Source organism: Stomoxys calcitrans, chromosome 3 (genome assembly GCF_963082655.1).
Source record: "Stomoxys calcitrans chromosome 3, idStoCalc2.1, whole genome shotgun sequence".
NCBI lineage: Eukaryota > Metazoa > Arthropoda > Insecta > Diptera > Muscidae > Stomoxys > Stomoxys calcitrans.
Genome location: NC_081554.1, coordinates 175,311,830 through 175,329,160, shown reverse-complemented (window position 1 = coordinate 175,329,160; position 17,331 = coordinate 175,311,830). Strand labels below are relative to the sequence as shown.

Below are 17,331 nucleotides of genomic sequence, written 5' to 3'. Positions count from 1 at the left end.
AATGGCGATATATTTACAATTTTAGTCCATATCGGACGAACATATATAGGAGCTATATCCAAATCGGAACCAATTTCTATGAAATTTACCAATAATGACGATATTTATAAGGGAACCCTTCGTGCAAAATTTCGTAAGAATCGGCTTACAAATGACGATATTGAAATTTTAGCCCAAACCGGACGAACATACATATGGAAGCTATATCAAAATCAACCGATTTTTTCTAATTTCAATAGGCCCAAAACACCAAGTTATAATACCCTGTACCACAGTAGTGGTAAGGGTATAAAAATTGATAAATTTGAAAATATATAAAGAACAAGCAGTCCCGCAGTGCTTCGCCGCACCAAATTTTATCCTAGGTTAGGTTGAAAAGAGGGGACATACACCTTAGCCAGTACTCGGCTTGTGTGGTCAAAAGAGCCGCGAAAGCTGGGCAATGATAATGAAGAAATGCTCCAATGTCTCATCACCTTTCCCACATGCCTTACACATGCTGCACCGATTTTGCATAAGTGAGCTCGTAGTCCTATGTGACCAGTTATTCTTTCAGTAATAGCCTCGTTTTCTCACAATCCAGATCTTCCCATAGGATTTTCGCCTGAGACACCAAGGAATACATTTTTAAATCAACTTTTATTCCCACCATTCTTTTGATATCCATATTGTTCTAATCGGTAAATATGTCCTGCTGTTGGGTTTTGGGGGGTGGGGCCTCAGACACCAAGTAATAATTTTTTGTCACATTCGTACTCTACCTTTGAATATCTTTCATTTTATACCCATATTGCCCAAAGCGGTAAAAGTGTCCTGTTAGGTGGTGTTTTTGGTGGTGGGAGACCCATCTGACAGTTAGGGTGAAATTTTTTTGCCAAGTTGGTACTCTACTCTTAAATACCTTCCATTTGATACCCATATTGTCCCAATCGGCAAATATGTCCGTTCGGGTGGGGTTTGGGATGGGGCGTCCACCAGGTTTTCGCCCCAAAATTATATACCAATTTTGTGTTTTTGGGGTACTATAAGATGGAATATAAAATTCCGCTTAAAACGGTGAACTCATCTCCGAAATCAGGCGTTTTTAAAAATGGGGGTAAAGGGGAGGGACCGCCCCCTCCGCCCACGTAATGCATGCATTACGATAAAAACAAGCACAAGTAGTCATATGGTAAAGACCGGTCAACTAGCCATAATAGAACTGAAGTCGAATATCCACTACGCCAAGGCAATTCTGTGTATTTGGTGGGATCATGGAAGTGTTTTGTATTATGAGCCGCTGATATCGGCTCCATCGATCATCACAATTGATTCCCACCAAAGCAGAAATCAACAAAAAATTACCAGAATATGCAACCAGACACGAGGCCATAATCTTGCATCGTGACAAGAGACGACCACATGTTGCTGGATCAGACAAAAACTTATTGCAAAACACTGGTTGAGCTGGAATTGTTTTGACTCATACGCTTTATAGCCCAGACCTTGACTCTTCTGACCACCATTTGTTGCGACCGAAATTTATGAAATTTCTTCAAGACCCCTTTTTTATGTGTTTTAGAAATCTCTCTATTTTATTGAAGTATTTTTTTTTAAGTTTACTCAATTTCCAACTGATGCTATTAATATTTAAATTGTTTGCTAAAAACTATTGCATACTTTTGGGCTTTGAAAATGCAAAGCTTAACTACTCATTGAAATTGCATTTTTAACATGTAAATCTCAAGTGTCTCTTACACATATCGAACGTATTTTTATAATGAAACATTTTTTATGCTGGGAATAATTAAAGCTATGAGTTAACGCTTATGTCATCTATAGCCTATTGATTTCTAATACCCATATTTATATATATATGAAGGAGACATGCTTTATTTCCTCTCTTCTTTGCATAGAATATTCCTTTGAGTTTGCAACAAAAGCGTTTTCGTTATTCTTTGCCTTTAGATGAACATTAAGAGATTAAAAAAAAAAAAACAAATTGCAGCAAATGTTTTAATTATTTTGTCTTCCATTTTCAACATTATCTGTTTGCCTTCATATCAAAGACAGAATCTTTGTATGGAGAAAAAAAGGAAAAACAATAAAACCTATTAATTACACCAGAGAGTAGTTAGAAGAGAAGGAAAATAATAGTGATAATAGGTTTCATTTAATGTTCATAAGGGGTTTACTCATGGCAACATATCACAAACAATAAAGAGAAAAGTAGTGCATACTTTAAGGGATATATAATGAATTGTAGCAAATATATAATTAAAATGTTTTAACTATTGAAACCTTTTGTGTGAGATACTGATAAAGCACTGCTGGCTTGCACCCAATTCAGAGAGTTCAAATCCGAAATTTTGAACATTTAATTATTAAGTTAATAACCATATAAATAAATACGCTCAAAAGTATGCTACGAAAAGTTATTTTAACTATTTCAGTTACTCAAGAAACAAAAAAAGGCTGTAAAAACGTAATATGAGATCTGTAAATAAAATCTTTTTATATGTTACATGAGTTGCAGTGAAGATTTTGGAATCAAAACCTCTTTATACTCACCACCATAGGATAAGGGTATACTAATCTAGTCATTCCGTTTGTAACACCTCGAGATATTGATGTAGGACCCCATAAAGGATATATTTTTGATCATCTCGACATCCTGAGTCGATCTAGCCAAGTCCGTCCATCCGTCTGTCAAAATCACGATAGCGGTTGAATGCGTAAAGCTTGCTGCTTAAAATGTTGCACAGATACTATGTATTGATGTAGGCCATCGGGGATCGCAAATGGGCAATATCGGCTCAGATTTTAATATAGCTCCCGAATTGACTTTTAGAGCCCTTACAAGCCGCAAATTTAGTCTGATTTGGCTGAAATTTTGCATGTAGGGTTCTCCTATAACTTCCAACGGCTGAGCTAAGTACGGTCTAAATCGGTGTAAAACCTGATATAACTACCATATAAACCGATCTCACGATTTGATTTCTTGATTTGGCTGAAATTTTGCACATAATGTTCTGTTACGACTTCCAACACTTGTGTCAAGTACCGTCTAAATCGGTGAAAAACCTGATATAGCTCCCATATAAACCTATCTCCCGATTGGAATTCCTTGAGTCCTTACAAGCCGCAAATTTAGTCCTTCTTTGTTGAAATTTCTCACATAGTGTTCTCCTATGACTCTCAACAACTGTGCTAAGTACGGTCCAAATAGGTCTATAACAAGATATAGCACCCATATTTTAGCAGAATCAATGGTGGTGTCCCGGCCGAACTTAGCCCGCTTTTACTTGGTCTTTATTCTTCGAGTTTTTTGAGTTAATAAAAATTTAATTTAACAATTCATTTGGAACTAAAATCCTGCTGTCTTCTTAAAACTCATAAATAATTCCATTGCCATTGATATTTTTAATCCCTCAAAGCAATACATCATATGAGCAAAATGTATAAATCCTAAAAGTATGCTGCAAAATTCGCAACCGCAAATAAGTTATGCTTGTTGGACAAAAATTGTCCATTATTCTCTGGAAGAGTGTCCTTCACGTCCTATGAAAATAAATTCTTTTCATGATTGTTGTTTCTCTACACTTCATTTCATTTTATTGTTAGTTTTTTATATATCGTTAGCCACCCCCCTTCCCTTACTTTTTGCAAGACAAATATAAAAAGTATGACTCATTGTGTATATTTCTCACACCCCCCGCTAAACGACCTAGACGGCCACCATATCCAGATGACGATTTGGCGCCTGTAGTCTATGGATCTATAAAAACTGTAATATTTGTTATAGACGCATGCTATGAAAACGCCACAAGGTATTTATATATAAAATGTAGTATATTTTAAGGGTGGGCAAACAAACAAAAATGTATTTACTGCCTACTTGCAGGAGTTAAAAATGTTGGAGAACAAGTAGAAAGAAAAAAACCAACCACTACAACAAAGAAAGGCCATTTGTGGTTTGCAGTAGGGTGGTTTCTAAACTTTTACTTCTGGCAGCAAACGATGGACAGGCCTAAGTTGAACAACCACACCTTAGTGAATATATTTTATTGATTAGAAATTGCAAATTTAATAAATATAGCTAATAGAAACACTAATTTTAGTTGTTATTTTCCAAACATCCCCCAAAACGGGGCAATACAATTTGCTACTATTTGAAAACTCCCAAAAGTATAATATACATTTATCAATTGTCACTAGTCAACTGAGTCTGGCTACAATAGAATGCGTAATGAATCATGCCCTGCTATTGTAAACGTGTATTATGCATTAAAATTGATGTATTTTTATATAATTAGTAATACGATGCATAGACGTAGCCAGGATTAGGGGGCCAGGGAGTCCCATATTAGAACTACAAAACAATAATAAGTACGTATATGGTCTAACATTCCATCAAAAAAATAGGAATTGTGGGGGGCTCGGGGCTAATAGCCCCCGCCAAACCCTCCCCCCGCGCAACGTTCCTGATACGATGTGATTAAGCTCATCCCATAACTTCTCACCACTGAACTGGCTAGCTTATGCATCCTAGGGGACGATGTCAAAGTCCTGATATTGCTATTGGTGCTTTGATTTGGCCTTTGATTTTTACAATGTTGTTAAAATACACATCAATTACTGGGCCATTTTTGCTCTCCATCGTATTTTGTTGCAATTTGTATGCAATAAATATTTTTTGCCTTTTATATATACTTCATATACAAAAACCGCTAAAAGTATGCTATAATGTTTGGTTGCAAAATAACCAAGCAGATCATATCATTACCCTTCTTCACACACTGCATGCTATAAAATATTAAATGGAGTTTACTTGCATGAACACACAGACACTGGTAAATTGTTTGAGTTTATCAAGAGGCACAATAAAAAAAATTGTCGCATTTCGATAATATGACCATAAAAGGAATATACAATGCTGAAGAATATGCGCTGCTGTAGCTGATTTAGCCTTTTTTGTGGCAGATATCATATAATAAAATATAATGAGACAAAATATATTACATATGTGAAGTGATAGCAAGCATTGTAAAAATGTGAATGGTGACTTTACAATAACAAAGGGATCACAATAAACAGGAAAAATAAGTTAAAGTGTTTGGGAAGTCTGATTAAGGAGCAAATAAAGGCTTTAAGGGGCACTAAAAGGCAAATGATTATAATCTGTAATTAAGATTGCTTGTTTGTATTATTAAGGAAATCTTTATTATTAAGTTTTATTAAATTTTAGGGTTTATTACAGCCTTTGTAAGAAAACAATCCATAATGGTTGTTCTTTTAAGTAGTCTTTATATATTAAGGCAACAATAAGTGACGCCCAAAAGTATGCTGTGAAAATTTAATATATTAAAACATAAGTCAAAATCTCGTTATACATTTTACCCAAAAAAACTCCTTTGGAACGTCTTTAATAAAATATTAGAAATAAAAACCTTGTAAATTTTTTTTATAATTAATATTTAGGAAATCGTACGTAAAGCCTAAAAGTATGCCGAACATTGCGTACACAAAAAAATCTATTTTATACATTTTATAAACGATATTCCCTACAAAAATTTTTATAATTTATTAAAATCAGACTTCATGTTTAATATTTTAGCGCATGTAATGCATTCCATTCCATTAAGGAACTGGGGCAAACTTCTCACATATCAATGAGTGCTGTCCGATTCAAGTTTCCTTTTTAAGCCGACTCTGAACTGCATGACGCAGTGCAACACCTCTTTTTGGAGATTTTTTTTGACGCATGTAGGGAGATACAAATTTTAATTTATCAGGTTCAGTCCTAAATTGGCTATGACTTTATTCACCTGAATTGTACGATTAACTTAATATTATATACCAAATTTAAACATATGGTTGTTCTTATGAATAAATAAAGGGGTCGATTATGAATGGCAAACTCAACTATAGTTGTGTTGCCAGGAAACAAAATAAAATCATGAAATAAAAATTGGTATAAAGTTGAACATTTTTGTCAGTTTCATTCGATATCAGTGTTTTAAATGTTCAGCTACTAAAACCTTGTAAAAAAGTATACAATTCAATGCAGAAATGGACATTCCTATAACAAATTTGCTCGTTGGCAACTCAACTGAAGTTGGATTACAATCCATAATCGACCTTAAAATTTTATGCCTGCTTGCTCAACTGTTTCTTAATCTCTTCTTTGTCCCTTAGTCATACACACCTAAAAGTATGCAACATTTTCTGCATAATAACTAGGACCTTAGAAAAAGGTAATTTTAATGAAATTTTTGCACTTCGATTCAAATAGAAGAATAATTTTTTTGTGTCATAGAAAAATACCTCTTATGTAAAAAACTACTGATGTGCGGCTTAACTTTTAGCTCCATGACAAGTCAAGGGGTCGAAATGGAGTTAACTTCTAGAAAATGGCAGAATTTCCCCCAAATATTCTTAGAGTAGTAACAATGGACAATTCTTTAATATTTTTGCTTACAGAAGACCACGGCATTGCTTGATTTCAAAATTAAACCCTAAATCTTTAATGCCTTCAGTTCACGGCAAAATATATGCTATGAAATTTTAACAAAATAAGTTATATGCGAATATGCCAAGGCGCTTACTTGTCTATTACGAACTCTAGCATTACTTATTGCCAAGCCGTTGCAAATTTTAATTCACCTGAATGAAAATGGTCGCCTATGTTCCAGTTTGGCTATTGCTGAAAGGGAGAAGTTGCCCAAAACACTTTGAGATATGCTTCAGGAAGTTCTCAACACCATAACGAAGTGGGTACAGAACATTTCTCAAAAAAACACCCAATTCGGGAACTTCTCTCAAACTGAATAAGTTTGGTATAGAATAAAAGAATTATCGATTTTAATCGACAGACAGAAATTTGAACCTCAAACCCAACATTTTGGAAAGGGCCAGAAAGGCAACGCTTGCCCTATACACCTGCAAAAGAACCATTGGCAAAAGTTGGGGATTTAAATCGTATGTCATGTACTGGGTATATACTGTAGTTCTGTAGTTGCCAACTCGATAATGCTATATTGTGTTATGGTTTGGTGGACGGTACTACAAAAGTCCACGTACTGTTCAATACTCTGCCGGATCTAAAGAATGGCTTATTTGTGCATCACAGCCGCAATGAGGACTACGCCATCGGGTGCACTGAATTTAATGCTACACCTAATGGCTCTGGACATTGTGACTAGACAAAATGCTACTACCACTGCTGTAAGGCTAAGGTAGGTTTTCCGCTTGATCATGTGGCGCCTAGGGAACTCTGTGTAATCCTTAACTCAATGTCCGTGGTTCCAGGCAGTTTGGATTACACATTGCTTGAGTCGCTTTTTGATAAAAATTACTGTACCACTGTTCCTGATAGAACCGATGGAAACTACGATACCCCTGGTAAAAGAAGCTACATAGACTTCTATGCGCATGGTTCCAAACTAGACGACCAGGTGGGCTTTGGGTTGTACTTTGAAGAACACACCGAGAAGGTTACCCGACCACTGCAGTGTGTATCAAGCGAAGAACCTTGCGATTAAAAAATGTGGTGGTATGGCTAAGACATAATGTCATAACCACGACTGGCACAAATATCTTATCAGACAGCCAGATAAATCCCTGGAGAACGTATTTCTGAATTCAAAACCTCCGTTGAATGTCGCTGATCTCTGAATCTGATCTGATCTGAATATTCCAAAATTATGTGGCCTCATGTAGACTTGAAGAGGTTTACCGCTTTGGTGGCGCTGAACAGACATCTGTCACCGGTCACTGTTTGATCGGAAAATATGCTGATAGACTGAAGGTTGCCAGTAACGACTTTTGTCGGAGCTGTGAGAACGTCGAAGAAAAAGAGACTATAGACTCCCTGCCTTGGCAGTCAGAAGGAGTTCCATTTAAGGTTCTCATTTCTTTAAGAATTTGTCTGATTTAGCGAATGTGAAAATTTTCAAGTTGTTGGGCTTTTTGAAGCGATCTGGATGGTTCAACGGTAGGAATTAGAAGGCATCTTCCATTCCCTGTTCCTGTGATATCATAATGGACGAAAACATAAAAGTGAGTCTGATCTAACCTTATCTGATCTTAAAATCAAAAATTCATTAATGATAAAAGCTTTTCGATAGCCGCAAACGATTATTCATTTGCCTTCCAGAGAGAGAGAGGGCGAGTACTTAAGTGTATGGACACAATCTCGTGCACATAACTTTTTTTTGCTTTTTGATCGAACGATCATTACTTTTTTAGTATGTTGAGCAGTTCGCTCGTGTGCGAATGGTAATCTCAAAAAATGACAGTTAAAAACTTAAAAAAAAATTTGTGAAAATATTTCAATTCCGGTAAAAAGATATTCACTGATTGGAAATTTGAAATTAACTAAAAGTGTGGACAAAACGCTTCTCAACTTGGGCAAACATGATCCAATAAAGCAACAGACAAATGGCGCCAGGTACGCGAAAAGATAGCAAGCATTTCTAAGGCACATACTTTATTTGGTTGGTATTTAAATGTGCGAGAACAACAACTCCCATACGTAATTTTTAGTTTAACTTATGGCGCAAGGACTACAGAAAAGCATAATATAAAGCCGAATTGGAGTTGTTCGAAAATATTACAGGGCTGCCATACCTTTTTTTCATATGGCAAATGCCGACACGGCAAATGCCCGGCCGACACGGGATAACTATGAGCACCACACAGGTTGGAACTTTGGTCTACGACTTGTGTGGTGTCCATCGTTATCACTGGAAGCTTATCTGAAAGCTACCGGGCTTGTCCACAGGTTGCGCATGGTGGAAAGCTCCATTTTCAGTCAGCGATTTTCGAGAGGAGAGTCTCAGTAAGGAGTCAGGTGGCACTGGCTCTTAATTAAATACTGAGTGCCAATGATACTAGAGATGACAAATCGAGTTATTGGTGCCTTCAAATAACCAATGGCCAACATCAGCGTCTGTTCCCAGGTTAGGGGCGGCTGGAGGCGATTGTCGGAACAAGCGGCTCTCGACAACGAGGGATACATTTGCGAACCCACAAAACCCATGCGGTTGGGGCGCTGGATAACTAACCTGTCCCCGGAAAACTATGAGAGCTACTATGCGAAACAAAGGAATAGTAAAAAGGGACCCCCCTAACGTTGACGATCCGCACTCTCTATAGAGAAGGTGCAGTATACGCGCTGGCGGAGGTATTGGAGAAGTACAAGGCAGATATTAACGCCTTACAGGAAGTGCGATGGACTGGGAATGGGGTCACTACAACACCAAACGATGACAAACTGTACTATAGCTGCCATAACAAGATATGAATTTGGCTGTCGATTTGTGGTTAGTCGGAGACTGAAATACCTTGTCTCAAGCTATACTCCGGTAGATGAGAGGCTAGCCACAATCCGCATAAAGGCCAAATTCTTCAACATCTGCCTTATTTGTGCACATGACCTGACAGAAGACAGGGACGAGCCAAGGAACCAAGGATATTTTCTACAAGTGTCTAGAGAGAGAATATAACCGCTGCCCCGCCAATGATATTAAAATCGTTCTGGGATATTTTAATGCGAAGATAGGGAAGGAAGACATTTTTGGTTCAACAGTCGGAAAATTTTGCCTACACGAAGAAACTTCCCATTATGGATTGAGGCTAATAGATTTCGCCGCGGCAAAGAAAATGGTAGGTAACAGTACCAGATTTCAACATCGAAGAATTCACACGGCCACATGGTTGTCACCCGATCAAAATACAAGAAACCGATTTTATCATGTTGTAATAGATGGAAGGCAGTCATCCAACATGTTCGATGTTCGATCGTACCGTGGAGCGAATAAACATTCGGAGCATTACCTTGTTGCAGCAAAGGTTCGCACCCATTTTAACATGCCGGGAAAGTACGATCTGACACTGCACGGAAGCTGGACATTGAAAAGCTGCAAACACAACAGATGGCAACGGCATACTCTACCCAACTGATCCAGTGGCAAACAATTGCTCACTCCATGGAAAATGCCGCGAAATCCTTACTTGGGTACCGGAAGCCTCCTCCAAGAAACCCACGGTACGACCTAGAGTATGCTACTTAAATCAAAAATGCGCCATATAGAGCAACCCTGGAATAAGAAGCAACACGCCAGATGAAGTCTATTCCGCAGAAAGAAAAAAGAAATGGAAAGACGTGAGTGTGAGCGAACTGAGATGTACAGGTGTCAGAAAGAAGTCCGGAAATTCTACCAAAGAATTAAACATCAGACCGATGGCATTGGTGCAGGCACATCCTCCTGCAGAGACAAAGAAGGAAATCTGCTAGCATAATGAGGACATGGAAATAACATTTTACCCAACTGCTAGTGTCCGACGATGGCGGCGAAGAGAATACCGCAGAACCAATCCCTGATGAGGGTATAGAATGTTAACCTCCTAGTTAAAATGAGGTCTAAAAAGCATTGACCTGACTGAATAACATCAAGGTAGCAGGAGCCGATGGGTTACCCGCTGAAGTATTGAAGGCCGGAGGCGTCATTCTGATAAAGCGTATGCATCAGCTTATATGCGCAATCTGGCTAGAAGAACGCATACCCGATGATTGGATCCTCAGCATAGTGTCCCATACATACAAAAGAAAGGAAAAAGATAGAATGGGCCAACTAGGGAGGAAGAAGTCTCCTACCCATCGCATTAAAAATACTCTCGAGCGTAATTTGTGAAAGATTAAAACCTAAAGTCTATTAGATAATTGGGCGGCTTTGGACTTCGCAAAATCACCCTGGACTAGATATTCACACTGCGCCAAATCCAGAAAAAGATCAGAGAAGGACAATTCAACACTTTCCCATTTCTTTGCTGACAACAAAGACGCTTTCGACACCCGAATGCGTTCAAAGGTATTTCAAGCCATGTTTGAGTTTGGTATCCTTGCGAAATTGACTAGACTCTGCAGGATGACTCTTGCTGATGCGCGTTTCTCAGTAAGAATAGAAAAAAATAATCTCTCCAGACCATTCAAAACAAACGAGGTTTCAGTCAAGGAGACAGCCTATCGTGTGATCTCTTTAATATCCTGCTGGAGCAGATTATACGAGTTCAGATGTGAATAGATAAGGCACACTAATCACAAGAGAACACATGCTACTCGCCTATGCCGACGACATCGACATCAAAGGTCGTTCACCGGAAGTAGTTTCAAGGAACCTTTGAAAGAATCCCAAAACACCTTGTACAACCGTTTAGATAAAGAAAATGGAGAAAGTTGGGAACCACATCTTTGAGATAGTCAGTAACTTTATCTACCTCGGCACCGCCGTAACCGAAACGAATGACACCAGTTTTGAAATAAAGCGAAGAATAATACTGGCAAACAGTAAGCAGTTAGAAACAAGGTCACCTCTCGACGGACGAATATTACACTATACAAGACACTGATACTACCCATGTTGTTGTTTGTTTCTGAGGCATGGGTACTTGTGAAAGCAGATGAGGCAGTGCTTGGAGTGTTTGAGAGAAAGATTCTTCGTAAAATATATGGATATGGACTAATGGAGAATATAGGAGTCATATGAACCACGAGCTGAATGAGCTCTAGGACGACGATAGCATAGTTGCACGTATTAAATACAACGACTGAGTTGGCTAGCTCATGTTGTCAGAATGGATGCCGTAGCTCCACCAAAGAAGTCTTTTGAAGGCAAACACGATGGTACACGCAAACCGGGACGACCAAAAGCCCGATGGAAAGATTAAGTGGTGGTGTCAGAGATTATAAGATGAGCACAGATGATCGAGGAGCTTGGAACGCTGTTCTACGTTCGGCTAGTGGAACAAATGTTCCGTCATAGCCAATTCAAGTAAAGTAAAACAAGTTTGAAAACTATAATGTGAACTATATCCACATCTGAACCGATTTTGATAAAATTTAACAGACTCAGAAGAGCAATACAACCAAATCCATGCAAATCCTTTGCAAGTTTAAGTTACTATGACTTTATAAGTGTAAATCGGGCGAATGGGAGCCATCGGAACCGATTTTTAACAAAATTGATAGGGCTTATCTTTGGGCTAAAACAGTAATATATGCAAATTTTCGTGATGATTGGATAAGAAATGCAATCTCCACCTTAGTAAAAAGACGGACGGACGAAAGACGGACTATCAGCACAGAAAGGATATGCGGACAAACGGACATGGCTAAGTCGAATCAGCAGGAATTTCTGAGTCGAACTATAAATTTTGTCATAGCCACATTAATGGTACAGGGTACAGTTTATGGTTTTGTAATAGGTTGGGTTTGGTTAGGTTGAAACGAGGGTGCAGTTACTACTCTCTCCCATGGCACTATAGACATACACCTTAGCCAATAATCGGCATTTTGTGCGCTCCAAAAACTAACAATTAAGAGCGCGCTAAGTTAGGCCGAACCGAATCTTGTATACCCTTCACCATGGATCGCATATATCGAGTTCTTTGCGCGGTACCTCTTTTTAGGCAAACAAAGAATAATGGAAAAGAATTATAATGCTATTGGAGATACATCAAATTATAGTCCAATTCGGACCATAAGTAAATTGAATATTGAAGACCATGGTAGAAGTCATTGGGTAATATTTCAGTCCATTCGGATAAGAAATGCGCCTTGTAGGGGCTCAAGAAGCATATTCGGGAGATCGGTTTATATGGGAGCTGTATCAGGCTATAAATCGATTAAGATCATATTGGACACGCATGTTGATGATCATGGGAGAAGCCATTGTACAAAATTTCAGCCAAATCGGATAAGAATTGCGCCCTCTAGAGGCTTTAGAAGTCAAGATCCATGATCGGTTTATATGGCAGCTATATCCGGTGATAGACCGATTTGATCCATATTTGGCACTGTTGTTGGAAGTCATAACAAAACACTTCATTCAAAATTTCAGCCTAATCGAATGAGAATTGCGCCCTCTAGTGGCTCAAGAAATCAAGACCAAATATCGGTTTATATGGCAGCTATTGGGTTGCCCAAAAAGTAATTGCGGATTTTTTAAAAGAAAGTAAATGCATTTTTAATAAAACTTAGAATGAGCTTTAATCAAATACACTTTTTTTTTCTAAAGCAAGCTAAAAGTAACAGCTGATAACTGACAGAAGAAAGAATGCAATTACAGAGTCACAAGCTGTGAAAAAATTTGTCAACGCCGACTATATGAAAAATCCGTAATTACTTTTTGGGCAACCCAATATATGAGGTTGTAAACCGATTTTAGCCATATTTATCACAGTTACTGGAAGTCATAAAAAAACACTTCATGCTAAATTTTAGCCAAATCGGATAAGAATTGCGCCATCTAGACGCTCAAGAAGTCAAGACCCAAGATCGGTTTATATGACAGCTATCCGAAAACATGTACCGATTTGGCCCATTTACAATCCTAACCGACCTACACTAATAAGAAGTATTTGCGAAAAATTTCAAGCGTCTAGCTTTACTCCTTCGAAAGTTCGATAGACGGACGGACATGGCTAGTTTGACTTAAAATGTCATGATTATCAAGAATATATACACTTTATGGGGTCTTAGACGCATATTTCGAGGTGTTATAAACGAATTGACGAAATTGACGAAATTAGTATACCCCCCATACATTGGTGGAGAGTATAAAAAGTATACAATTCAATGGAGAAATGGACATTTCTATAACAAGTTGCCCGTTGGCAACTCAACAAAGGTTGAGTTGCAATCCATAATCGACCAAAAATTTGCTTGCACAACTGTCTCTTAAAGTCTTATTTTCACTTAGTCATACACACCTTAAAGTATGCAACATTTTCTGCATATTAACTAAGATCTAACTAACTAAGAGTATAAAATGTAACCTTAAAGAAGAAAATTCTAAGCTAGGAATTCCGTGCTACTTACAAAATCCTTAATTGTTTTCCATACCACTCCCCTATGATGGTTCATGTCTGATACCGTGTTCCCTCCTAAGTACCGGTGTATGTTAGCCGCGAAAGCCGGGTAATGACATAGGAAATGCTCCAACGTTTCATCATCTTCCCCACATGCCATCATTTGCCGCATTGATTTTGCATAAGTGAGCTCGAAGTCCTATGTGTCCCGTTATGACAGCAAAAACTATACTGACCTCCTTCTTACTTCCTTTCAGTAATAGCCTCGTCCTCTCACGATTCGGATCACCTCGTGGTTTTGTAATAAATTCCATATAAATGTATGATTAGTTAACCAATTTCATGCTAGAATCTAAAATACTCAACTTGTTTCTTTAAAAAACACTACATCCAACTTTGGACGTGGTTACCACTCGGGTTATCTTAAACGATCGCCATATTTCGTATTTTGCTTAATGAGGACTATGCGTTTCAAAAAAAATATTTTTTGTTTCTTGGAACACCCTAATGTGTATATATTTTGTTTGTTATATAAATTATTCCGTGTGAACTCATTGAGAATTATTGTCATAACAACCATAATATGTTGACACGCTTCAGACTCATGCTCATACCAAACCATTAACACACTTATTAGATATTACAAAAAAACGAGTGTGTTAATTATGGCATACTTTTAGGGAGATGGACCCTCAATAAAAAGATAACAAAAAGTTGTGGTCATCCAAATCAAGGTATTCATCATTGACTTTAAACCTCTCTCTCTCTCTCTCTGCTTATGATTCTTCGACATTGACAATAATGGTTTTTGCTTTTTTTTTGTGGTTGCTTGTTTTTTTTCTTTTGTAATCTCATTATGTACACGCACACACACATACAATTACAATGACATTATACATGTACAAGAAACAGGTTGTAAATTTTAATTACAGCATTTAAATTACAGACATGGGGAGATATGCAAATAATGAGAATTTCAAATTTGTAATTGAACTCTTACCAGCTGGGAGTATGGGAGCCCGGCATGTATGGCAGAAGCACTGCATAACAGAATCGCGTACTAATCCAATCAACATGATGACAATGGCTGCTCACAGACGATTTATCGATTGAATTGAAGCAAGCAAGTAAGTGATTGAGATTGTAGATGGGGTAGTGGGGTGCTGCTAGTGTTTGGCAATACACTGGGAAATAGTTGCCGGCTTGTTTGAAATTACGCACACACACACACACACAAACACTCACTGAGATACCTCACTCACTTAGACACTGTTTGGGTTTTTGGATTAAAGCAAATCGCAAATCGCACACTTTTACCAGGAGATGCTTACAAAAGATTTTGCAACACTTGTCTGGTTGTTTACAAGAGCCAAGTAGTTGTGGGACGTTTGGGCAAAGAGAGTGTACGAGCGAACGTCTGGCGAGTAGGTGAGAAGCTTGAATATTAAGATGTTTTATAGGCAGGTGTTTACACAGATTTGTTAGGGATATGTTTGCTTAATTTTGGTTTTTTGTTTAGTTTCACGATGTTTTGCCTTTCGTTTTAGCAGGGGGCCAGTAGTGGGGAGCAGGCGGCTTTAGCAAAACACAGAATATCGTATTTGTGGTTTTCCAAGGGCGGTGTCTCTTTGGTGTCTTGTAAATTTTACACCATTCAAAAATTCTTAGAGAATTTTTTTATTTTGTTTTCAATATTCTTAAATTTTTTGTTTTCGGTTTAGCGCTAAAGGCGATTATTGTAAACTTTTTGGATGGTTTCTGGACTACTTAGATCAATATAATAATCCTGTAGAAAAAAGAACTATAAAGACAAACAGTCCACGATTTAATGATTTAGACGGTTTTCAATTGAATTTCAAGATTATGTTTTAAATAAAAAAATATTTTTTTCTATTTTTTTTCTTTGCTAATTTTCTTTTTTTGTTTCTCTGGCTTGCTCACTACACAAAAAAACACAACACGTTTTTCTACTCTGCTGGCGCCGCCAATATATTTGATTGGATTTGTTGTATTTTTGGGCTTAATTACGTTTTGTGGGGATTTATGCGTTGTCGTCGTTGACGTTGACAGTTCGCTATGGCTTCCAAATCTAACTGACTTGAAGTTGGCTGTAGTTTCCACTTTCAATAGAACCGCTTACACACATACACACACATACTCGCTTAAGCAGAGCAAAGCCACCCAAAAGCCATTAAATTTAACGTTAACTTTCTGAGGACTTGGTCTTCGTTTTGCATTCGGCGTTTTGGATTCAGTATTCTCTTTTTGCCTTTTGGATATCTGGTAAAAAGAGAATACTCCAAGAGAGTTTTGTTAGGCCAAAGACATTTAAAAGAGAGCGCACAAGTCTTCGAAAACTTTTGTACAAAAAATTCTATTTTATTTGCTTGCTTTTTACCGCTTTTCTTAAGATTTTGCAAAAAAAATCTGTTTAAATTACGTTTTAAACGCAACGAGCGCTCAAGACCAACTGAAAGGCTGCGTTAGGGAATTTTTCGCACAAGTTAATGTAGGGTGATTAAACGAACCAAACGAACGAACATTCATATGCTCTCATTTTAATATAAGGACAATAGCAGCAGGCGGCAGCAACACGCAAGGACATTTGCGTGGATAGTAACAAAGAGAATAAATGAGAATAAATCCCCACAAAAGCATTTTGGGGAGAGAGAGAGAGAGACAAAATCCACGGCAAACGCATAACCCACAGAGGGTGTTAACACCATTAGGAAAACTTAATGGGGGGAAGCTAGTCATACGAACATAAAAACTAAACGCCTAAATATACCCTAAAAAAATTAAGATTTTTATTTATTTTTTTTTTAATTACTTCAAAATTTAGTTCATATGAAAACCATTTTTAATTATTTTCAATATTTTTTTTTCTTACATATGTTTCTCTTTTGTTGTTGTTTTAGTTGCTTTTCACCGCTTTTCTTCCATATTCATGTTGCTCTTTTGGCATGCGCCAAGAAGCTATTCTCTCTTTTTTATTTCCCTTCCTTAAAGTATGCCAGCACACATCCCCATTTGACACCCCCGTTAAGTATCTTTGCACAGTGGTGCAAACAAAACATTATCTAATAATTTAAGGGGATCGCAGGAAAATGTTCAATAAAGCCTCATTGCAAAAGCCAGGAAACCTTACCACATGAAGGCGAAAGATTTTCGTCCTTTTATGCTGAAGACTTAAGAAGCATATCTTAGGGCAAAAATCCCTGGAGATCGCCTATCGCGGCAGTAGCATGCATATAGTAAAGGCAAATCCACTGAAACAGCCCTTCACAACCTAATCGCCAACATAGAGGGTTCTCTCGCTGTCAAGGAATACACAATGGTAGCATTTCTTGACATCAATCAAACATAAAGGAGTTGGAGTTACCAGGCATCAACTCGACCGTAAGAAAGTTTATTAATAACTTACTTACTAAAAGATGCATTACGGCAGGCTTGGGATCTGTGGATCTAAAAATATGGGTC

General features: G+C 37.7%; 1 protein-coding gene across 4 annotated transcripts in view; it reads right to left on the bottom strand.

Annotated features, from left to right (window-relative positions):
* The window catches only part of LOC106092455 (stathmin), a 426,400-nt gene that overhangs the window by 146,026 nt on the left and 263,043 nt on the right, over positions 1-17,331 (bottom strand). Inside the window, exons 1-2 of one of the 4 annotated variants that reach the window (XM_013259341.2) lie at positions 16,250-16,304; positions 14,852-15,652 (exon numbers count right to left, since the gene is read on the bottom strand). The exons of 1 other annotated variant lie outside the window; for it this stretch is intronic. In XM_013259341.2, the coding sequence (XP_013114795.1) occupies positions 14,852-14,927 (76 nt within the window). In that variant the 5' untranslated portion in view covers positions 14,928-15,652; positions 16,250-16,304. 2 more of the 4 variants (XM_013259327.2, XM_013259366.2) reach the window with 2 other exon arrangements.